The sequence below is a fragment of the Tiliqua scincoides genome, chromosome 2, assembly GCF_035046505.1.
Source record: "Tiliqua scincoides isolate rTilSci1 chromosome 2, rTilSci1.hap2, whole genome shotgun sequence".
Lineage (NCBI taxonomy): Eukaryota > Metazoa > Chordata > Lepidosauria > Squamata > Scincidae > Tiliqua > Tiliqua scincoides.
This window is the reverse complement of record NC_089822.1, coordinates 115,814,122-115,839,151: the sequence shown is the minus strand read 5'-3', so window position 1 is coordinate 115,839,151 and position 25,030 is coordinate 115,814,122. Positions and strand designations below refer to the sequence as shown.

The window sequence follows — 25,030 nt, the reverse complement described above, 5'->3', positions numbered from 1 at the left end:
CAGCTGGAGTGTCTGCATGATATTTACTTAGTGGGGGGGGGAAGGTTAGCCCTCTTCCACTAGGTCCTGGTCTAGGTCGTTCCATTATGTCCTTCGACTTGGCGCTGGGTCTATCTGTGTATGTCTATCTGTGTGTGGGTGTGTTTAAAAGACAAAAATGCTATGATCCATCTCTTGTCCTGTCTACTTCAACTTTCACTTCCACAAGTTCAAGACTAGTTCACCCAATCATATACATCATTTGGCTTATCATCACTTGATAATTTGCTTTATTAGAAATTATTATTTCTAGAAATTAGAGATTATTATTAGAAATTATTATTTATTAGAAATATTAGAAATTGCTTTATTATAAATGCTTTATAAGAGGGGATGTGAACATATCTGTAGTGCATTCTTTGTGTTAGCTCATTCACAAAGCAAATCTTCTTGACAAACATGAATATGTGAATGAGTACTGGGTCTTGATAGTTCACTTTTCTAGATACATGCAGGAGAGTGCAAACCAAAGTGTACAGCACTCCTAATCCCCAGATTGACTGTCATCTACTCAATCGTTACAAGAACATTTCTGCACCAGACTTTCCCCTGCCGTCAGAAGGAGCAGCACCTTTACAGTTCCCAGTCTAGGAGCTGCACCCTCCCAGTTACTAGAAATAATGTATCAAGTACCTCTCCCTTTTCATTGCGGATCCGCCGGTTGAACTCCTTTCCCTCCAGGCACAGAAAGTCCTCCCCTGGCTGAATGATGCCACATTTGGCAGCGATGGCGCGGGCTGTGTTGATGTTGTCTCCTGTCACCATACGGACAGTGATTCCAGCACGCTGGCATTTTCGAATGGCATCTGGTACCTGAAAAAGAAACATGAGGCTCATATAACCAGCCCTATAATGTATTATTATACTACCAAATAATACATTTCACCATGCTTGTACAACCCTCCACCCCCACATTGAATCTCTGAGTGGGATTTGGATGCTTTGGGAATCTTAGCTATCCATTTTCAACACACACACACACACACACACACACACACACACACAGCGCTCTTAGGGCCCAATCCTATCCAACTTTCTGGTGTCAGTGCAACCATAATGCAGACCAGGGAAAAGGGAACAAATGTTCCCTTACCTATAGGAGGCCTCTGTGACTGTTCCCCTACTGCAGGATACAGAGCATGTATCATTGGCAAGGCTGCAGCAGTGCTAGAAAATTGGATAGGATACGGCTCTTAGCTTCTAGTTATTATTACTGTGAAGAAATGTTGGATAATATGTTCCAGAAGTCGAGCAGGCCCCATTTAAGAATTATGAGTGCCAGGGATCAAGGAGTTGTGTCTTTCCTCTTAGATGACAGATCCCAGATCCCAGCTGTGCCTGGGAGTTGTGTCTTTCCTCTTAGATGCTGTTCTCCGATTCCCATGTCAAGTTGTGATTACTCAGTGCAAGCATGTTGTATTTCAGAGACGCTATTATTTTTGGCCTGTAAACCCTAGTGAACTTTAAGCCCTGGATGGAGTTTCAGTGGCCTGGATGCCCATGGGCTCTGAACATGTTTCTCCCATAATAAATCCTCCTGCCCCAGTGTTTATTCATCTGATGGACTATATTACATCCTATCACACACATCATTTAAGCCACTGACTGAGTGAGATGTTTGAGTCCAGGTCAGAGTTGTTTATACTCTGAGCTTAATATATTAAAAATTCTACATTAACTGGATTTTTCTTCTATGTTAAATGAATCTACACAGTACAAAGGAAACTTGCACACTTCTTGTAAAAATTATTTCTGCTAAACAGTAGCCTTGACAAAGTCCACCCCAGATGCAAGTCCAATAATCTATTCACAATACAGCATTGGCTGTTGAACCTATTAATCTTTTTACACAGGACGGAAAGCAGGGGTATTCTTTGTCTCAATTTTGAGTCAGTTATGGGGAAGGAACTTGAAATCTAAGATGCAAGATCATTTCTCTTCTTGAGGAAAAACAAGGCCAGAAAATTGGTGGAGTTTTATTCTGGTTTTGTTAGTCATGGAGAGAGGCAAGGAGGTAAACATGGCACAGAAATCTCAGCTCCTGATTACAGATGATGTCATTCAGACACATAACTCTTCTGAGCTTCCTGTAACTCACATGGCCCACCAGATGCCTCCAGGAGCACAAAAATCAACAAGATACCCTGTTGCCACTACCTTGTAGCTGGCATTCAGAGACAGTCTGCTTCTAAAACCAGGAGGTTGCATATACTCATCATGACTTGAAACTGAGATGGACTTTTCATAAATCTGTCCAGTCCCATTTTAAAGATATCTAAGCCAGAGACCATCACCACATTCCACAAATTTATACTCACTGGGAAAATATTTTCTTTTGTCTGTTCTAACTTTCCTGACAACTCAGTTTTAGTGGATGTCCCCTGGGTCTCGTTGTGAAAGAGGGAAAAGAGCATCCCTCTATCCATCCCAGGTATAATTTTATATGTCTCAATCATTTTGTCCTGCCAAGGTGCCTTTTTTCTAGACCTTGTCCAAAACTTTTCAGCATGAGGGCCACATTGTTTATCTGATACGGTGCTGAAGGCCAGATTTAATTTAAATTAAATATTTAAATATTTAATTTAAATAATAATTAGAGATGGAAGGGGGAATGGATTTTGAAAAGGAAAATTACTATTGGGAGAATTAATTTTTAAAAGGAGGAATATGGTAGGGAATATTTTGGGGGGGGGAATCTGACAAGGGAAATTATTTGGAGGGATTGGGGAGAGAATTATTCTAAAATACCAAGATTTTAACCATTTTGAGCAATAGTGGTGTCATCCCCCCTGTGCGTGTCACACGGTGCAGCAAGCATCCCTTGAGCCCAGTAGCATAGCTAGGGGGTTGCAGGGGGTACCAGGTGCACCGGGCTACAGGCTGGGTGGGGGCAACAACTTGCGGGCAACAGCACCTGTGCGCAACAATTGGGCTGCTGCCAGCAGCCCTGCCAGCGCCAGGAACTCCGGAGGGAGGAGGGGCAACAGTCACGGAGAGGGGCAAAACTGCATGTTGCCCCTCCCTGCAGCTGAGATGGAAGGTAGGTCGCGGCAGGCACGAGGAGCTGGCCCTCTCCCCCTCCCACAGCTGAGATGCTGGCGACGGGCACAGACCTCCTCGGAGTCTTCCTTTCATGCACCTGCCAGCCCTCATTCCCTCCCTGATTTCCTCCACCTGTCCTGCTCAACATGCTGCCCCCTGAAGCCCTATTTGGCTTCAGAGAGGTGCGTGGGGAGTGGAGTAGAGCATGTCAGTGCTTGTTTGTGTTTAGAGAGGGAGGAAGAAGTGTGTTGGTGAGGGGGGAGGGCTGTTGGATGCTGATCAGGACACTGGGTGTGTGTGTGTGTGTGTGAGAGAGAGAGAGAGAGAGAGAGAGAGAGATGGAGCCCCCGATAGGCAGGCATAGCCCCAGAGACCCTTGTGGAGCCCAGCCTGGACTGAGGAGGGGGTTCCCCTTGTGCAGCGGGACCAGTTGCTCACCACTCCCCTGCCCTGTGTAGCCTGCGCTCCTCTGCTCGTCACAGTGTTCTCTCTACTTGCCTGCCCCCTTATCCTCCTCTCTCCTCCTGGCAAGGCTGCAGCAGCCCAATTGTCTCCACAATCTAAGCCAGTAGGGCTTGCTCCTGAGTAGACAGGCAGGAGATTGGGCTCTGAGGCTGCAACCCTATCCACACTATCCTGGGAGTAAGCCCCATTGACTAGACTGGGCTTGCTTCCAAGTAGACAGGCAGAGGATTGGGCTCCAAAGCTGCATTCTTCTCCCCACTTTCCTGGGAGTAAGCCCCATTGATTAGACTGGGTTTGCTTCCAAGTAGATATGCAGAGGATTGGGCTCTGAGTTGGCTGACTGTGATAGGTTACCTGCGCATGTACGGGAACCTGAAGAGGGTAGCAAGCAAGGCGCAGCAACCTGGGAGGCAAGTTGCAGCAGAAGCACTGAGCAGCAGGTGGTTTGGCCTCATCATTTATTCACATAATTCCTCAATTCCACTTCCTAAAGGTCAGCTGCTGGCTCTTAGGATTGTCTCCAGTCCCCTCCTGCACATCTCAAACTGTGTAAGGCTGCAATCCTACCTTACTTCACTTACCAGGGAGTACGCACAAACACAAACAAACACCTTGTCAAATGAAAATATTGAGAAGATAGAACCAACAGAATTGAACATAGCATTGAATTGCTATGGAAACAAACTGGTTTTAAAGCGCAGGAAAAAACACACCAAGGAACCATTAAACATTTGCTTACTCACACTTAAATATGAATGTGTAGCTCAGTTTTACTTTCCATAGGGTTCAATACATTTATCAGCTTGAGAGGAAATTCCTTCTCAAACTTTTTAGGGCCAGCATTCATCAGATCAGGACAATTCCGGTGGCACTGGATTCCTCTCAGCCTGCCGTTTCCAATGGGCCAATGCATGGTTGCCTACTCATGAGTAAACATGCACTGTGGTTCAGTTTTACTTTCCATAGGGTTCCATACATTTTCCTTGGCAGCTTCTGAGCATGCTCAGAAAACTCTACTACCAGTTAAAGCAACAGAGCTCCACAGAGGCTCCCCTCAAGGTGTCCTGGGGCAAAGCGCCATGAAGCCACCCTCCCAATCACCTAGTTCTCCACAGAGTCTCATGCCACTCCAGTACCGACAGGAGAAGCCATCTGAGGCTTCCCCAAAGACTTAAACTGTGCTTCCGGAAATCCGGAAGCAGTTTCCAACCTCATTAAGGCTTCCAACATGGCTTTCAACATGGATTCTCATTAAGGCTTCCAACATGGTCCTGGAGGTGTGTGAGTTCTGCACCCAGGGCATTTGCCCTGTTTTTCCAATAGGCGGTCTGCTGCTGGAGCTCCAAGGGAGTTAGGGGCTTAGAAACACAGTAAGAACCACTCAGATGCGCCATAGCCACTTGGATAGGTATATGTTGGTGTTTTTGCATTAACAGGATATCGCGTTTAGTTGTTTTATAAGCCCAATTGCATGTTATGGCGGTGTTATTTCATTTTTATCATTTTAGACCAGGGGAGCCCAAACCCCGGTACTGGGGCCACTTGCGGCCCTCGAGGCCTCTCAATGCAGCCCTCAGGGAGTCTCCAGACTCCAATGAGCCTCTGGCCCTCCGGAGATTTGTTGGAGCCCACACTGGCCCGATGCAACTGCTCTCAGCTTGAGGGAGACTGTTTGACCTCTTGTGTGAGTTGTGGGATGAGGGCTCCCTCCACTGCTTGTTGTTTCACGTCTGTGATGCAGTAGCAGCAGCAAAGGACAGGCCAGCCTTGCTTTGTGCAAGGCCTTTTATAGGCCTTGAGCTATTGCAAGACCTTCATTCATTCATATAAGTTCATCTTTAATATATTCATTTATGTAAACATATGTAAATTTATTCAAATTCTAAATGTAAATTAATTCTTTTTTTCCCTGGCCCCTGACACCGTGTCTGAGAGACAATGTGGCCCTCCTACCAAAAACTTTGGACACCCCTGTTTTAGACTGCTCCTACCAATTAGTTCTCTTATTACACAGGACAGAATGCAGGTATATTCTTACTCTCAATTTTGAATCAGTTATGGAAAAGGAACTTGAAATCTAAGATGCAAGATCATTTCCCTTCTTCAGGAAAAACAAGGCCAGAAAATTGGTGGAATTTTGTCCACAGAAAATCCACCCTATCTCAGCAGTTACCTCTGGTCGCACTGGGTCCTCAATCCCCACCACAGCAATGCAGGTCAAGTCTATCACAATATCATTCTCATTGTCCCAGTCGGGCTCCTTTCCTGCTGGAAAATCACGGTAGGCTATGCAGATGGTTCGCAGCCCATCACATGCCATGGGCTCTATGACTTTCCTAACCATTTCATCTCGGTCACGGGGTCGGAAGCTGCGTAGTTCCCCATTACTATTTAGAATATTTGTGCACCTGGAGTAGGGAGAAGAAAAAAAAAGATACATACATGCACCAGTAGCATTTTATCTGCCACACTATTTCTACACGTAGCATACAATGGCTATGAGTCCAGGGCTTTGGGAATGAAACAAATCTAGCAATGAGATTCCCCCTACCCCTCAAGAAATTTCGCATGTCTTACAGCCTGGCTTTTCATTAAACTTGTAAAATCAAAAGCAGCCTTGTGTGAGCTCTGACTATTCAGAATAGTAAAGTTCCTGGCAGACTCAGGCAGAGAAAGCTAGAGGTAATGCCAGGTTTGAAGACTTAGGGCACAGTCCTAACCCACTTTCCAGCACCAATGTAAGGGCAATGCAGCCCCAGGTAAGGGAACAAGCATTCTCCTTCTTTGTGGAGGCTTCCATGAGTGCCACCCAACAGCAGGATGTAGCACACGTCTCATTGGCACCGCTATGCCAGTGCTGGAAAACTGGTTAGGATTTGGGCCTTAGGGGTCTCCAAACTTTTCAGTGTGAGGGCCACATCATAACATTTTGTACATTTTATATTTTGTACATTTTCATGGTCTGAAGTTTCATAAATAAATAAATGAAATTTAAATTTAAGTTTTATCTGAATCTTTTTTTGTAATCAGCATGATATGATTCAGAACAAAAGTTATTTGGTTTTTAGTTATTTGATTTTTCTCTGTAAACCGCTTTGTGAACTTTTAGTTGAAAAGCGGTATATAAATACTGTTAATAATAATAATAATAATAATAATAATAATAATAATAATAATAATAGTAAAAGATAAATGTGACAATTACAAAGAAATAATGCCATGCTTAAGGCCATTTCTGCCCAATGTCGTAGCATTTACGCAACAGGGATCAAAGGTGTACACCTGTGGGCTGGGTGGAAACGGATTAAACTGAGAAATTACATATAATAAGTAAAAAGTCAAACATTAGCAAACGGTCTGACAAAAAAAGACAAGTTGCTGAGGGCTGGATAAAATTTTGTGGCAGGCCAGATATGGCCCCTCAGCCACAGTTTAGAGACCCCTGCTATAGCCCCTGCCCACTTTTCCCTTTCCCTTCTTTCTCTCTGCTTATCCCTTACAAGCTAATTCCCCTCCCAGTCCATAGCTGTTAGAAGCAAGATTAACTGAAATAGCCAACTTCCAAATTTTAACTTGCTAACAAATGTTAACATAGCAAAAGCTGTTGTGAACTAGAGCCAACTTTGAACACAATCCTGTGATGTCTGCTCAGTCAGAAATAATCCCCATTGTATTCAGTGGGACTTACTCCCAGGAAAGTGTGCATAGGATTGCAGCCTTCATCAGATGCATGAAGATGCATCCATGGTTGGCAAGGGTGTGTGTATAGAGAAAATAAAAGAAAAATATTTAAGCAGTGAGATCAGATGGCCATGAAATGCAAGAGATGCATGAAATATTTGAAGGACAATTCTGTTGCATAGTTTTGTGACAATTATCTGTAAATAAGAAAAGCACAGTGACAATTTACAGGTAATAACAAAATTTACAGGTAATAACAAAATTAACTGTAATTTTGTAACTGGTGATAATTCTCCTGGCTCAATTTCAGTTCATTATTTCATTTACAGCACAATCCTATGCGTATCTACTCAGAAGTAAGTCCCATTGTGTTCAATTAGATTTACTTCCAGAAAAGTGTGTATAGGATTGTGGCCTTAATTAATTGCACAACAAATAAACATGACAGGAACCCATTGTTTTGATTGTGAATCATTCAAATTTGATTTGCACAAATACAAGCAGTCTTCTTTATAAAGTTTAATTCAGTCTCAGGCTGCAACTTTCTACTGAAGTTTCCTTGGTAAAGAATGGTGTCTTTCAAGTTGGCATAAACAAGAAATAGAGAAAGTCAGAGATGGCAGGGATGGCATCCCACTCAGCCAGGACAATGCATGAACCACCAGTACTGGTAGCATCTAATGCACCATCAGGGGCAGGAAGCACCATGGTGAGGGTCAGTGCAGGGCTTTGCTCCAAAGCCTGCAACAAATGCCAGCCCTGTAAATCACTAACAGAGAAAGGTGGCCAGAGGCTGTAGATCTCCTCCAGGGTTCTTTGCTTATCTACAAAGGATCCTTCAGAATCCTCAACAGTCAGTGCCTGGCTCATACAAGTCTGCTTTTGATTTGGTATGAATACCATGCAGCCAGACCCTTAACTGAACTCTATCACAGAAATGTCTTACTGACATTTATTTAAAACTTACATGTTTTCTCTTAATCACCTTTCATTAACTATACATACAGAAGAATGTGGTGGCAGAATTCTGAGGCAGACTGTGCCACTTCAAATCGCAAGTGGGAGATGCCATTTTTGAATGCGCATTTGAGCAAAACAAAACACTACCTGAAAGAAGCCCAGCACATGAGGGAGGGAGGAAAACTTCTTATTTTCTACTTGTAGGCATGATACCAAGGGGCATTCAGAAATACAGTACTGTATCTTTCACGTATTCCGAAGTAACATCTATTCTGACACCTCAGAACTCTATCACTTCACCCTCTTGCATGTGTAGACTAGGCCTAAAAGGGCAAGAGACTAAGGGAATCAATCCAGCCAAAGATAAGAACTAGATGAGAATAACGAAAGTGTACATTTAACTTTTCCATTAAAATAAGTGGGACTTAAATGTGCTTTGGTTTGGCTGGATTGTTCTCTTACCTTTTTTTCCTCTTTTTTTTTTTTTTTTTAAATGAAAGTTGAATATTCAGGTAACAGGTCTGGCTGGAATAGCCCAACAGTGCCAAGCTCCTACGACTGCCACCCTCTGGCTGTGACCTTGAAGGAATGTAGGGGAGAGATTTTTATAAAATCAAGTACCATTGTTTTTTTAACAGGGTAACCATTGTAGATGGAGGCAACAGGGGAGAGTGCAGCATGGGCTTTTCTATCAGTGGTATTTCAACCAGTGGTCCACTAATGGTATTTCTCAGTATGGGAGGCATTGCTTGATTCCATGGTGATTCCAGGCATTGCCATGGTGACAATGTGGTGCTGTCTTGGCTGCTGGCCCCTGTTGGGAGTGGAGATGGCTTGTGGCAGCTAAAAGAGGCACAATTTGGAAAAGTAGGGTGCAGAGTGAAATCCCAGCTGCAGAGCAAGGTGCCCACTCCTGAATACAGCTGCTGTCTCTGTTGGTGGTAATAGTACTTGGTGGAAATGACCTAGTTTAGAGGCTAATGGCCAACTCCTGCTCCTTATCAGTGCTGGACTTTCATGTGCATCCAGGGAGACAACCATTGTGAAAGTGCACAGCCTTCCTGCTCCTCATAAGGCCTGCCAAACCTTTTTTTGGCTTTTTTTTTTTTGAGGGGGGGTGTCAAAAAACGGAAGTGCCCTCCAAATGCCTCAGGGAGGCCTTCTGAGGCCCAAGGAGGCCAAGTGTAGCCTCCCTATGCCTCAGAACACCTCTTGGATGTGACTGGAAGACCCAGTTGCACCCAGGGTGTTGAGTCAAATTCACAGGTAAACCTGTGGATAAGGAGGGCTCACTGTACAATAATTATCATCACTTGGTGGACCTGGGGAAGGGGACAGACTGGGCAAAAGCCCCAGGTGCTGAGGCCAGGCAGCCTGGAGAGGGGCACTGAAGCTGCGATCCCCCCCCCCCGCGCACGTGTTACTTAGCAGCTCCTTGGAAGCTTTTTTTAGAGACTTTTTTAGATGTTTGGGAAGGGCGGGCTGGCTTTCCTCCACCCCCTGAGCTCACTGGCCCCCCCCGGCCACTGCCCTCCTATCCTGTCTCTCCTGCCCCCCCCCACCTGCTCTGTGACTTTGCTTCTTTTGAATTTTGCGGGCTCTGCAGAGGCCCCTTTTTCCGTTTTCGAAGTCCCCAGCTCAGCCAAACTGGTTTTTTTCTCTTGGAATGACTCAGGGCACTTCACTGTCTGATCATCAACCAATCATGAGCTGCCCTCCTTCCGTAGCCTCCCCCCTCACCCATTAATTCTCTATTCCCATCTTGCTGGCTGGCTGCTCCTGAGGTCAGCAGAGATTTTGGGCACAATACTAGCCAGGTCTATTCAGAAGTAAGTCCTATTTTATTCAATGGGGCTTACTCTAAGAAAGTGTGGGTAAGATTGTAGACTTTGTTGGCCCCAACTGGAGAGTAGTTTAAAAGAAAACCGTCCTGTTGTAAGTACTGCTTTGCTCAATTACAATGGAAGAACTGAATTACAAAAATTACAAGAGAATTGAATTACTTAGTGTGTTTTTTTTAAAAAAAAAACACCAACTTATTTATATACAGTAGAACCTCCAAAGTTAACCACCTCTCTATATTGACCACCTCCTTAAGTTGATTTAATTTTCACAGTATGGACAGACACTGCATATACACTATGGGAGACCAACCTCTCTATATTGACCACCTCTGTACGTTGTATCTTGACCACTTCAACCATTGCACAGAGTATTAATTTACCCTCCGTAAATTGCCCACTGAACACGATACTGTGGGCCTGTGTTTTGTCTGGTTTGTCCCATCCTGGAAAAGCAAGAAGCCACGTGACAATCCCTCCCCTACGCCTGCTAGCACGTGTGCGAAAGGGTTTTTATAAGTGGGCACACTGCACATAGCCGACAGACCTGTGCCGGTTCCCGATTGTATCTGGACATATACCAAGTTGTGAGGAACATGAGGTTGCTTGTGCATAGTGAAGCCACTGTCCTTTCACTTTGGTTCCCATCACCAGTGCATTACTTTACACATATTGAAACACAACTGCTATTTTGCTGCCTATTCTCCCCATTTGGAGCGATCCTTCTGGAGCACTTCACAGTCCCTTCTGGTCTTCACCACTCAGAAAAGTTTAGTGTCATCCACAAACTTGTCCACCTCCTTGCTTATCCCTGTTTCCAGGTCATTTGTTGAAGATGAAGATTTTGAAAAGCACCAGTCCCAGGACAGATCCTTGAAGCACTCCACTTTCCCCCTCTCTCCACGTTTTTTGTCAATTGCCCATTGACACCCACTCTCTGTTTCCTAGTCCTCAACCAGTTCCCAATCCATGTCCTGTCCTCTTATTCCCTGACTTTGGAGTTTTCTCAACGGCTTTTAGTGAGGGACCATACCAAACACCTTCTGGCATTTAGTGAATCTGAGGAGACCCTGTGGAGGCCAGGCAGCCTAAGTAAAAAAGTGTTTTTGTTTTTGTTTTAGCTGTTGGGGCTACGTTGGGGCTACATGCTACGGGCCGGCAAGGGATAGCATTGGTCTGCCTGTCTGCTATGAAACCAAGTATTTTTTTTAACTTACAATTTTTTTAAGCTTATGAATTTTCAGGGGTTTTATTAAACACTGATTGTGGGCTGTTTATTCTGTCTCTTGATATAGATATAGATGATATAAATAGTAAAAATCACAAGAGGATCAATTCTCATTGATATTTGCAATATAACTTTTTAAAAATCTGATCTAAATAATAACTTGGTCTTGCATTTGTCATCCTGGGAGATAAACATGATAATATTTAAATGCATTTCCCCCCGTATGTTGACCACCTCCCTATGTTCACCAATTTCCTCCAGTCCCTTGGGTGGTCAACTTAAAGAGGTTCTACTGTATATATAAATTTTCTTGTTTAAGAAGTGAGTAGTATAGCACCTGCTGGCCATTAATATTGACCACTGAGCATTGGGAAGCATTTGAGCATTTGGGGAGGAGGGATGCAGAACTGGATTATTTAGCTTTAAAAAAATGCTAAGAAACCTAAAGAAAAAAAAATTTCTTGTTTGAGAAAATGAGCAGTGATAAGGTCTTGCAGCCACCCCCTCCCTGCCAATATTTCTTTACCCAGCATGTAATTAGTCTGTGGGACCCTTTGCCACAGGAAGTAGTGATGGCAACTTGCCTCGATGCCTTTAAGAGGGAATTGGACAAATTTCTGGAGGAAGAGTTCATTGTGGGTTACAACTCATAGTAGGTATGTGCAAGCTCTTGGTTTTAGAGGTAAGCTGCCTGCTATTGCCAGAGGCAGCAGGATGCAGTTTGTGCTGTTGTCTTGTGTGCTCCCTGAAGCATTTGGTGGGCCACTGTGAGATACAGGAAGCTGGACTAGATGGGCCTTTGGTCTGATCATTATTATTATTATCTTCATCACTATTATTCAAAAATTATTTATTATTTCACAATATTATTATAAGAAATTGCGTTGTACACATAAGGCAAAAAGTGGCCCTTCAAAACAACATTAAATTTCAGGAAAAACATTTCTTTCCTCTTAGAACTTAAAGACATCTAACATCTCATGACAAAAATCAATAAGAAAGCGAAAATTAGTTAATCTTGTAGCCAATAAGAAAATATAGGCATTTGTTGGCTCATTTTTTCTTAATTCTGGGAACACTTTACACACTCCCTGGACCTCCCCTTCATACATCCCCTAGGGATACAGCCCCACTCCCTCCCAGGTTAAGATTCCCCTGTGCCAGACTGTGTTAATAGAGGCATTCACTTCATCAGTGGTCATTCTACCTCCCCCACAAGAGAGCAAACTCACTTTTTGAGGACAATTTCAGAAGCACCTTTGCTGAAGAGGCGGTAGCCACCATCTGGCATGCAAGTGACAGTGCTCATAGATTTGCGGACAGAATTGAAGGTGTAGACCTTGTAGAGCTTCTCCTCAGGAATCTGTTCACGCACAGGTTGGTAGTCACGCTGCAGGCCAACCACAAATCCTAGCAGTGCACATTCTGTCTTGTTGCCCACCTGACGTGGCAGGCCCCCTTCTTTCTCTGGAGGCTAGTGGAACAAAAGGATAAGAACTGGTCTCTGGTTCTCCCAACCCTATCCATTTCTTCTGCCAAGAGGTTTATAAGTAATTCTGGGCACAATCCTGCGTGGTAATGTCGATGGATGCGGGCCCGGGTAGGGTGACACAAGGGTCTGGGGAGGGCAGAGAGGAAGTGGGAGAGAAGCATTTTGGGGCAAGGGAGGGTGAGCATTCCTGGGGGCAGGCAGGGAACGGGCCAGGATCTGGCAGTTATGCCAGATTCCAGCCCCATCCCTGCATGGCCTGGGGCAGTCCCATGCTGCTCGGATTTGTGTCACCTTGTTGGATGGAACAGATCAGTGGCATCACTAGGGTTTGCGTCACCCGGTGCGGGATGCCAGCGCGTCACCCCCATGCAGTGGGCGGGGCAATACCCCAGGTGATGATGTACCATCACTCCACCCCCACTGGTTTTTTGGCTGTCCCTTTTGATAGAACAAAGATAGAACACATTCTGCACGAAATTACGCATTGATTGATATATAACATGATGGTATTCTTCCAAATTATGATTTTAGTGATTTTGGTCACTAGTGGTGTCACACCCTCCCCCAAGGGTGTCAACTTACTAACACCTTATTGCAACAGTTCTCAAACTTTTAGCACTGGGACCCACTTTTTACAATGACAATCTGTTCAAGACCCACCAGAAGTGATGTCATGGTGGAAGTGACATCATCAGGCAAATTAAAATAAATAAGTATAAGTAATTAAAGTAAAACAAAAAATTAAATAAGCAGAAGCCAGCCCTGTTTCACCAAGTGAATTTCCTCTGTAGCCTGCCTGCAATAACACCCCCTCCCTCCAAAATCAGTAAGGTTTTCAGTCCTACCCAGTGCCCAGTTCAATTTAAGAACTTCTGTTTAAACCAGATCACTGTCAGGATCCACCTGGCTTTGCAAATCTCAAAAAGGTTCACCTTATCAGCTGAAGCTTCTGTTTTGATCCTTTTTAGTGGGGGGGGGCTCCCTTCTGGAGCACTTGTTTAGCTCTGGATGCATAGGATCAGGACCATTCTGGTAGCCTTGCACTCTCCTTCACCTGATCTTCCACACCAGCCAAGGCATGTTTGCTTACTCGCAAGTAAATGCAACCGTGAGGCTTAGTTTAGCTTTCCATAGGGCTCAATACATTTGTCTGCTTGGAGGGGGGGACTTCCTTCTCTGGTGTTTTTGGGGGCTGCATTCATTGGATCAGGACGATTCTGGTGTTGTTGGATTCCTCTCAGCCTGCCTTTTCTGACGCACTAAGGCAAGTTCGCCTACTCGCGAGTAAACACGCGATATGGCTCACTTTCACTTTTCATAGGGCTCCATGCATTTTTTGGTTTCCAGTTTTTTGGCCATAGAAAGTTTTTTGATAGAAAGGAGATATTTCACTCTGGTTTTTTGCATTGCCTTCCGCTCGAAATTCCGCATCCAACGGTATATAGCATGATGGAGTTACTCCTAACCACCATGATTTTACCGCGTCACCCCCAGTGTGCGTCACCCCCCCGTGCACATCACCTGGTGCGGCCCGCACCCCCGCGCCCCCTAGTGATGCCACTGGCGCAGATCCAGACTCATTGGAGCTGCTGTGGCTCTCCCTGGAGAGAAAGGGAAAAAGGGAAAGAAGGGGGAAAGTTTCCACTTGCCTCAGGCTGAACCTCAGACAGCTGCAGACTTGTGCTGGATACAGTGCAGGCCCGATGGCGTGAAGGCTGTTCCAGCACAAGTTAGGATTGCACCCTCCCTGAGGATCCCATAGTTTGGTGAACTACTCTATAACAGAAAAATCTCTGTGCTTTCACCAAATACAATTCATATAATTCTTTGGCAGAAACCATGTTGGTTAAAATGTTATTAAACCAATATAAGTGCATACAGATGGATGAGGGGAGTATAACCCTTGCTACACCCACTGCTTGCCTCCCAGCAGCCTTTCCTCTAGGCCCTTTTCTACAAACGGGGCTAATATAAGAGCAGGGGCATTGTGACTTACAATGCTGCCCATCTCCACCACCACTGCCCCTGACACAGCCCACTGGGGGGGCGGAAGGGGCATTACGGTTTGTGTGGTTTTAGCAAACCCAGAAGCGTGGAACTTCCAGGTTTATTTAAAGGGACTGCATGAACAAGTTTAAGCATAGTAAGGAGGTGGATGGTTCATTTCCTTCTTGAGTGAACAGGAAAGCAGATCAATATGACTCATGGCCACAGCAGGCTGGAGGAGGGTGGTAGTGGCAGCAGACAGGAGGTGAAGAGCACTCCAAATCCGCTACCCTGCCTGCCACTGACTCAAGCCCAACAGGTTGCCTCATGTTTGGGCAGACAATTTATCAGAGCCTGACAGGTGGGGGGAAGGAGTTTGGCGGAGAGCCAGCAGAGAGGTAGGCCACAGTAAGGGAAGAGGATACAGCCCTTCTCATTTACGTGCCCCTAAATTGGAGGACACACACTCTACGTTATTGGGGAGACCCTCATTTAAAGAGTTGGATCTGCTACCAACAAACTATTTACAGTAGTTTGGTCTGCAGCAAGCACACTGCAGTGCATGTAACTTTTGCTTTAAAACCAACAACCCAAAGACCAGAAATGTGCTGGAACTTATGGAGACTTATGGCTGGAAACTGGAAAGGTAATGGCTGGAGACTGGAAGGAAGCTCAGTGTAACTTGAGCTAGTTCAGCCTAGTTAATATCAGTGTTAGCTAGCAGCTCGTTATTCGTAAATTATTAGTTTAATAATCAACTCTAGTTCTGTTTCCTAACCTAAAGGAATATTGCACTCACTACCCATAGGATGAAAGAGCAAAGTACATACAAGTCCATAAATGGTCAGCATAATTTCCCACTAATTGCCTATCCAAATTGACAGTTTACAAATTTACATCAAGAAATATGCCAGAGACCTCCTCAGTCTTTGAGTTCCCCAGATTACCCTAATTTTCATTCAAAACGGCAGACACAGGCAGTCTTTTCCTGGCTTGCTTAGCCTAAAGATTCAGTGGCATGGAGGACTCATAATTTTGACAGAGGGCTAACACTCACTAGTATCTTGGTGGTGTAGGCACTGTTGATGGCGATGGCATGAACGAGTAGATCCAGTGTCTTGGGTGTCAGGTTACTGGGGTCAGGGGCCTCCTTGTAGTGAGTGTCACCCATGTAGGACTGCACAACGGTCATGCGATTTGTGGTGAGGGTGCCTGTCTTGTCAGAGCAGATGGCTGTGGCATTGCCCATGGTCTCACAGGCATCCAGGTGCCGAACCAGGTTATTGTCCTTCATCATTTTCTGCAGTCAAAGAACAGACTCTGAGTAAATGGTGAGCCACAGATGTCTCCCCTTGGCTGCACTGGTTACTGTGCTGAGGACACAGCAGAAGTTGAAAATGGAAGAGTCTACAAGATCAACCAGCCCTCCTCCCTGTAAGATTATTTCTTGATGGTGGAGTTCCCTAATATCTTCAATATACCCTGCCCAAACAAACTCAATGCACTGCCATCACACCCAAGTATGGCTTTTTACCACCCCACACTGGATCTTCAAAAGGGGAAGGAGTTCACTGATAATGTTTAGGAAAGGACTGTTCAAAGAGTAACAACCCCCTGCCAGGTACAAAAAATAATGTTCTCACCTTGACAGAATAGGCTAAGGAGATGGTGACAGCCAATGGCAGGCCTTCAGGGACAGCCACTACCAGGACAGTGACACCAATAATGAAGAACTTGACAAAGTATTGCACATAGACAGGGGTGCACTCAGCTAACCATGTCCGCCCAGCGATAACAAATGTCTCAATGACGAAATACAGAACCAGAATGATGACTGTGATAGCCGACATCACCAGGCCTGAAAGGTGAGGGAGAAAAAGAGAGAAACAGACAGTCCAGAGTGACAGCTAGACATGTGATCCTGCCAAGGTACCAGACTTTGAGAACGCCCAATCTAAAGCCAGAAAGTGTAGAATTGGAATTGGGTCTCCCTGGGGGGGCCTTCAGGGGTGTAGTTATGGGAGAATTGAGCTGCAGAACTTATAGCAGAAATTGTGATGTTATCAACAGGAGTAGTCTTGTACTGCCTGGGAAACTTCTACCAAAGGACCTGAGCTGAGAAGAAGCATCAGGAAGCAAACTGAGAAATCTGCCTAAGGGTATATTAATGTCTAAGCCATTGTCTTTCCAAATAACTGTGTGACAGACAACATGCAGCTTAGATTAACACTAAGGCTACACTCTTGTGTAAATTTACTGGGAGTAAGTCCTGCTGAACATGTGGTTCTGAGGGGCATGGCTATCATAACAAGGTTCAAAATTTACCATGACACAACTGGACTCATTAGCATGTTACTGGGACCCATTTGGGTTCTATGATGCAATATCCTACTATACCTGCTTTCCCAATTTGCACGGCCAGTTTGGTGAGCTTCCCCTGAAGAACAGACTTCTCTTTTTTGGGCACACTAGTTTTCTTCTTCTCCCGTTCTTCCATCTCGCCACCCTCGGCACTTTTTAGAGGTTGCATCTCCATGGCGACGGCCCCATCCTGCTTTTTGGCTACACAGACAGCAACCAATCACTGGTTCACCCATACACAGAGTATTCCTGTCTCATCCTGTACCCATGTTAAATCTATGGCTTGGGTTGCCATTTTTTTTTTCTTAACTGCCCCATCCCTGTAAATAGTAATATGACACACATAAATTAGGCAAATGAAGTTTTCCCACATTTTATCTTTCTCCCAGGGAAAACTACATCTGCTTAAAGTTGTACATCATGCAAAGGAGCAGAACTGGAAAAAAGGTAAAGCATGTTGCAAGCTTCCTAGAGGAGTGTTTTCAAATTCCTTGTTAGGGCATATGCACAAATAAGCATTTAGAAAGAACACCAGGGTTCCCACCACTCCAGGAAGATTTTGAATATTTCCCCCCCCCCCCATCATGATGCAGTATTGGAAACTCCTAGAGGCCTTGTTAAAATTGCCAGGAGAGGATTTAGTAGTTTGCCTTATGCAAGTTTAGTTAATGTGTGTTCCTGCAGGCTACAGGATTGGCAACCCTAAACAACAATCAGTGGAAAATTAGTTTTAAAGCTTCCAGGTTTCTTGCTCCTGCATTATCACTCCAGAATCCATTGGTGTGGATGCTATACTGCATTTAACCACTAGATGGGGTGAATAATGGAATCTAGTGGAATGAAATAATAACAGTACAAAGGAGGGAAATTGGATTTTGGTACTTTTTCCCTACAAGGCAGTTAGAGGTGGACTTTGGTATCAGTGGATATCAAATCAGCAGATACCGTGGTCCCACCTGTATCTCTTATTGCCTCCCACCTTCGTTGTACAAAGTTCTTATTTCGTAGAAACCATCACTTGCATTTCATTTTGCTTGTGAGGCTCCTGATTGTCAGGCCCAATGCTGAGGTTCGCAAATTCTGGCTTTTAAATTCTAGCTGTTGATGCAGCTCTCAAGTACTGTGCTGTCTCTGGACCTTGACCTTTTTGCCCAAATGTCAGTATGGACAGAGTATTTCCATTCTTTGCCAACTATAGAAGATTTTAGGTTCATGATGGCACTCTAATCTTAATCACTCTGAGCGGTGGACTAAGCACAGAAGAGAGCAGATTTTCATCCAGAGGTGAGAAAAATTGCACCTGGAATTCCTTCCTTTGCTACTAAAGCTAAAAAGAATGAGGTTGCCAACAGACCAAACAATGCTTCAAATGCTTTGGGGACAGTTCATTGTAAAGTGAAGGCCAAGAAAGGGGCTTTTCCTACCTCAGCTGTTTTACATAGTTTTTTTTTTTTTTTTACTTGGCTTGACCCACTCAACACTGCTGGACTCTATCCCCAAATTGCCAATACATGTTTGGCTGCACCCCAGATCCACCAGAAACCCAAAGGCCTCTGCTCTTGCCTTCACCCCCAGACCTCCCAGGGCTCTTCCTCTGTGAAACCAGCCAAGATGTTCCAATTTTTTTTTTATTTCAGGTACTGGCAATCCTAATGAGAGCTCTGCCTTCCTTTGCCTCTGGCCCATTATGCCTGGTTCTAAAAAAAAGCCCCCACCAAATGCAACATAAATTTAGAATTTGACAGATGAATCTCAGATCTAGTTACTATTCTTAGCTAAATGCAGAACTAAAAAGAATAAGTGTGTTGTGGGGGAGCATCCTGGAACTTTACCTTTGTTTTGATTATTCTCCACTGCCCCATCCTGCTGCTTCCCTACAACAGAAGGGAACGACAAACACAGGACGCTTGAGAACAGACAAGACAGCACCAGCACAGTACACAAACTATGGAGAGCATGGTCACTGACAAACAGGAGATTCCATCCCATCCAACCCTGCCCAATGGGAAAGTCCCAGCCAAGAGGCTCCAAACACACAGGTGCAGCTTTCACTCATCTATGGGGTTGGGAGACAAGGTCAGGATCTTGAGAAGGATAGTTTAAAAAAATATATATCTTCATTTGATTAGGCATCTTCGGTTCTGGGTTGATTTTCATGTGCAGTTCTGCTACTAACTGTGATTTGATTTTGTTGAACCAGAGCTGGTTTTGGGGAGCTCCCAGATAAAATGTTCTCAACAGGCCTTCCCTCCACCTTGCCACCACCACAGCTGCCCATTCTTTCATCAGAATGAAAGAATTACTAGTTGATAAAACAGATGGCCATGGCAGTGCTACTCTGCCTTCACCCCCCACCCCCAAGTCCTCTGCGTAGTGGAATTTGGTCCTACCCTTGGCCACATGGAAAGGGTGCGTGAGCATGGGTGAGCAGACAGGCAGTAAGAATGAGCAGGAGCAACAGCAGGAGCTGGAGCAGAGTTGGACTTCCTGTTAAGATGTGGGCCTAGTGATTATGCCTCCTCGGATGCAAGCTCAGACTGATCAACTAGTGTCCATTTTTTGGTTGGACCAGTAAAAAGTTGTTCTTGGCCAATACTGGAATTTGATTCCACTAGCTTGAACCCATGACCAGCCATATTCTACCCTGGCCTGTCAGATTCCCCCTGCCTCCTCCCTCACTTCACCAGTTCTGCCATGGCTCTACCTGCCTCAACTCCAACCCGTGGCCCTTCTTGCCAAGGTTTTTATGCTGGCTGTTCTGTAGCTGTTTTAAGGGGGATGCTTTAAAATGTACTGTTGGTATCTTATTTTGCAGTCCACTGCCTTAACTGACAAAATAACATTAATACAGTTAATTAGACTAGATAATAAAGAAAGAAGCAGACTGAAGCTATGTGGAGTGTCTGTATAGCCATGGTGCAAATGTGTATGCACGGCCGGCTTTAGGGCAGTTTGACCAATTTGGCCAAATTGGGCCCTGCTCTTTGCACACTTGCCTGAGAGATCAGTTCTAGGCAGCACCACTCCAAGCCAGCAGAAGAGACAGTGCCTGGACTGAGCGAGCACTTGCCAAGCTTGCGACACAAGTCCTGCCCAGAGCTGGTCCCAGAGCCAGGATCAGCCCAGAGCCAGGATCAGAAGGACCTTGTGGGTGATCTAGAAGTCTATAATTAGTCTGGGGCAATCCATCACATGGATGGATTGGCTGAATGTGATGAATTTGGCTGAAATAAAATGTGTGGCTAAAGTGAAGGACTTCACCACATCACTGATGGCAGATGAGATGGGAACATCTGGGGAGTGTTAAATGAGAACTCACACACACACACACACACACACACACACACACACACACACACACACACCCCACCAGCACCTCTGTTTTTTTCTGCGGAGCTGTGCCTAACTCACGCCTTGACTCGCTTTTCAGAATGAGTTGAGTCAAACTGACTCTAAAAACACCTCTGGGCAATTGCAATGGCTATCCATTATGATCATTTGCAACTCGAATCAAGGGGGTAGAGACTCAGGACTCAACTTGAGACTTGGGGAAGCGACTCCAGCACATCCCTGCCAATCTCATTTGAGTCTGGCTCCAAAAATAAGTAATAATTCAGCAGGCTGAGTCAAACCTCAGCAATGGTGAATCAATAGTGTCTAATGCAGTTATGCTCTTGTGCCCTTTGGATATTCTCCCAATTGTATGTGAGTGATTTACCCACAAGCAGTTCCCATGCATTTGGATGAGCATTTAAATGACCCAAACTGCATGGGTGAATGGATCTTTCCCACAGAATCATCACCACCATGACCCATACAGGGGAGCTAACTATTCCAGGGGAAAGAATCATGCAATTAGGTCCTGCATGTGAGGTTGAAACTTTTAAAGTTCTCTAAGCTGCATGAGAGTTACTCATTGGAAAGCAGTTTCCATGTGGCTAGGAAGACCTCTAAAGGGCATTTGTCCCCTCTGGAAAAGGAATTGTTGTCCTTCCAGCAACCATGAATCTGAATCAAGGGGATGAAATGAGACCTGCAGACTAAGAGACAAGCAGGGGTCAGAATACAATTGAGATGAAAGTGAGAAGAGCATGGGCAGAAGCACAGGTTTTGACAGGTAAACTGAACAAAAGCTCACAGGACCGAGAAGGGAAACAGGAATACGTAAAAGTGGGAATGAAGAACAGGATCTGTAAATCTGTACACCTCTAAGTGGCACAAATGGAGAAGTTACAGGAAGGGGAAGGGTCAAATCAAGACAGAGAGGCATGGAGGAGAGCTGGCTAAGCTACTTGGTGGTTCAACAGGCAAGGAGAAATGGCTCTATGGACTGGAATCTAGGTCATCTTTTAGCAGATTTGGGATATCTATTTGTACTCTGCTGCTGGTTCCGATAGATTGACTAGGTTCTAATGGAACAGATTGGCTATGTTCTAATGTAACAGAAGCTAGCATCTTTCACTATTTCTCAGGAAGCCACAACAAGCCTCAGGAAGCCACAGGTTCATGTGATATCCTTCCCCACTCCTCCTGCTCGGTTCTATGCATGTATGCATGTATGCATGTATGTATGCATGTATGCATGTATGCATGTATGTATGTAAGCCTTAGGAAGCCACAAAAGGCTTCAGGAAATTCGTGTGATTCCCTTCCCCACTCCTCCGGCTCAGTTCTGTGGTGTGCATTAGTTTTGGCAACTTGTTAACAAGGCAAAATTAGAAAAAAATCAGAATACCAAACCACAGTCTGGCCTTTGCTTCTTCTAACTATAGTTTATACTGCAGTTCTCTGGTATGATTTCTCAGGGAAATGGAACTGTGATGTGTTTGAAAATTCATTCTCCTCTCACTTGCAGAGGAAGGAGTACATATGAACCTATGGCTCTCCAAGGCTCTTTTTTGTAGCAGATAAACATGTTTACTCTTTACATCTGAACACAACTGCTGAGAAACACCTCTGGCTATTCAACTTTCAATAGCTAACAAGCGATCCAGTAACACCAAGTCAAAAACTTCAGCTAAGTACTTATTTGGTACTTAAAGAATTTGGTGTACACATTTGATTTGAGTCCCGTTGGGCCAATACTGATGCCACTGAGTTGACAAGACATCAGGTTTGTCATTTAAATAGGTTTATTAAGGTAAGGAGAGATGGACATGAGTAGTATCAGACTGTGTGAAATAAAGAAGACATATTAATAATTCAAAGGCACAGCACTGCTTGTGTAATGAAGAGTCAAACTGTGATGCTGAACATGAGAGCAACTGAGTGAATTCAACGACCTTGCGGGCAATATACAGTAATGAAGTCTTGAACCCATTATTATGTGTTGATGGAATGATCCATCCATGAGGATAACTGAAATGGGTACTTTATGCAGCAGGCTGGGAAGCAGCAAACTGGTGGGGGCGCCCAAAACCCACCTGTCACCACCACCCCAGCTTGCTCGCTTACTGGCTGTTGCCCCATTCTTCTTGGGCATGTTCTTCAAGCAAACAAGCAAGAGGATGGGGTGACGATTTACTTCTTCCTTCTCCAGTGGCATAGCTGGGGGAGTATGTTACCACCACGGCTGTCTCTGATGCTTATATGCAGTTTTGGGAAGAAATGGTTTAAGGTATTTCCTTTACTTTGGCCCAGTGGGGAAGATGCTGGGGGAGGTTCTGTTTCCAGGATCCCCCTGCTTGGCCAGTTTTAAGGAAGTGGTCGTCACAGAGGAGATGAGTTAAGGTGGTAATGAAAATTAGATGGGGTTGGCAGCAGGTAACAGAACCTGGCACAGCTTTGGTAGCAGTTGGACAGTACCTACGTGTTGAAAATAATACCACTATGCAAAGACTGCAAACATCCACAAAAAAAAAGCTGACCAGTTTTGAAAGTATTGTTAAAGTGGATTTGAGATTGACCTTGGTACCCTTTCCACTGGCAAACAAAATGGCTGACGTGAGATGAAGATTGAAAAGATTCAGAGAGGATGCTGGTAACACTGAGGAGAAGCTTTTCTAGCCCAGGGGGGAGACCTTACCTTTCTTGTCTTTCTTTTCCTCCTCTTCTCCACCAGCACCCAGCAAAGTGAAGATAATACCAGTCTGCGAATTGACCCCAACAGCTGTGACAACCATCCGTCCAGAGCCTTCCATGACATGAGTGCCTGGGAAGCCAAATGGAGAGTCAATAAGCCATCAGACAGCAATGTCACTCCAGCCAGTTGGAAGAGCAGAAGGGTTAATCTCCTGAGTTCATGCTGTTAACTCTCCCTAAACTGGGTGCCTGATCATTGATGGGGGAGAATTATGAATGAATGGGTAGTTGATTGCTTCAAGCCTCCAAAAGATAAGCAGCAGCACCTGCCATGGTTCTGACCATGGCTGAATAGCAGCATTTGAATTTGACTGGAAGAGATGTGATTTAGGCTTGGCGGGACAGAAGTGGCATTGCTTGGATCTATCATTGTGAATGACTCCAAGATTGCATAGCCTGTTCAGTTTTATTATGGTCACCAACCAGCATAAAAATAACAATACAAATAGTATACAATTGAACATACATATGACCCACCACAGAGCATCCTAACATAGACTCTTGACAACATACTAAAAATTAATAGACCTATCTATAAAACTAAGCTTGGTCTTGTTATTAAGGATTGATCTGAGTACAGTAACTGAGGGAGGTACTTCTGAAAGTCTACTAGTCCACATTGAATTAAAAACTTATTCAGAAGTTTATACTCCTCTATGAGCAACCTGGAAGGTCACAATCCACTCTCTTCCTCCTGATGCTAACTGCAGCGGCTAGAAATTTAGCCACCCTCCACGTTACCTCTGGATTTGCATCTGATAGAAGAGAATGACTATAATCTTGACCTGGGCATTTGGTGAGCTCTTCTAACAGTTGGGCAATAAGAGAACTGTATATCCTTATAAAAAACGCAATCCAGCAAAACATGACTGGTGGTTTCTGGTTGGTTTGCCCCACAAGGACACAATTGCTCTAAAAAATGGGACCTTCCGAAAGCATCCTTCCACTACAGCTGAGGGCAAACTACACCCCAATGTAAATGCCCTTCTGTGGCTTGGGATTTCCAACTGGAAAAGATAGGGAGCTGGAGCAGCTATTATATCTGAGCTCCTCCTTGATACAAAACTTTCTGACATTATCCTGGCGCTCTATCTCAAAGATCCGCTGCTTGATCCTAACTCCCGCCTGAGCCAGTCCCATTTCAAACAAAGATGGTATAGAAAATCCCAGAGAGGACAATTTTCGTTCCAGCCCTTTAATCCACCTGGATTTATACTCATCTTGGAGGATTAGGGGAGCAATCCCTAATGGGTATAGATGCAGTCTTAACCAGTAAGAGCAAATGGCTATCCAGACATGGGCCTCTCTCCTAATCAGGCCTGATTCCAGACGTAAAAGAGTGTTCAAGATATTACTGGATACACTAAAGGCGGCCCTAATAAACTTAGACCGGACATGCTCCATTATCATTGGGAAAAGGTCCCAACTGCACTCCATACAATAATTGGGCCATCACCTTTGCCTCAAACAATTTAAGGGCTGCTGGCAGATGCTGGGCTCCTCTACTTAGCATAAATTGCAGAATAGCAGAAGAGGTTTGCTGACCGCTTAACATTACATATTCTCCATGCGCTTTCCTAGAACCATTTGTATGGAATACCACCCCCAAATATTTAAAGTGGGACACCTTTCTCTATTTTATGGCCTCCGATCTTCCAGCACTGATTTTTGGGTTTCCTGGAGAAGGCCAAGATCTTAGTTTTACTGTAATTTATCACCAGTTGATTTTCCTTGAAATACACATTCAGAGACTGGCACCTGATGTTAGACGTTAGCCCAGTTGCCCCAGCAATGGGCAATGTCCACTGTACATCTTTCCCAGTAGTCTGTGAATGTTGGCTAAAAGGAAGAGCT

At 44.6% G+C, this 25,030-nt stretch overlaps 1 protein-coding gene across 16 annotated transcripts in view; it reads right to left on the bottom strand.

The window, feature by feature from the left end:
- The window catches only part of ATP2B3 (ATPase plasma membrane Ca2+ transporting 3), a 95,777-nt gene that overhangs the window by 49,517 nt on the left and 21,230 nt on the right, over positions 1-25,030 (bottom strand). For 7 of the 16 annotated variants that reach the window (XM_066617405.1, XM_066617408.1, XM_066617411.1 and 4 more), the window contains 9 exons: positions 23,121-23,246; positions 20,472-20,491; positions 18,928-18,964; positions 17,132-17,296; positions 16,378-16,592; positions 15,792-16,034; positions 12,489-12,730; positions 5,720-5,954; positions 673-852 (listed from right to left, as the gene is read on the bottom strand). In XM_066617405.1, the coding sequence (XP_066473502.1) occupies positions 673-852; positions 5,720-5,954; positions 12,489-12,730; positions 15,792-16,034; positions 16,378-16,592; positions 17,132-17,296; positions 18,928-18,964; positions 20,472-20,491; positions 23,121-23,246 (1,463 nt within the window). Of the gene's footprint in view, positions 1-672; positions 853-5,719; positions 5,955-12,488; positions 12,731-15,791; positions 16,035-16,377; positions 16,593-17,131; positions 17,297-18,927; positions 18,970-20,471; positions 20,492-22,665; positions 22,672-23,115; positions 23,247-25,030 lie in introns of all 16 variants that reach the window. The other 9 variants (XM_066617404.1, XM_066617406.1, XM_066617409.1 and 6 more) reach the window with 6 other exon arrangements.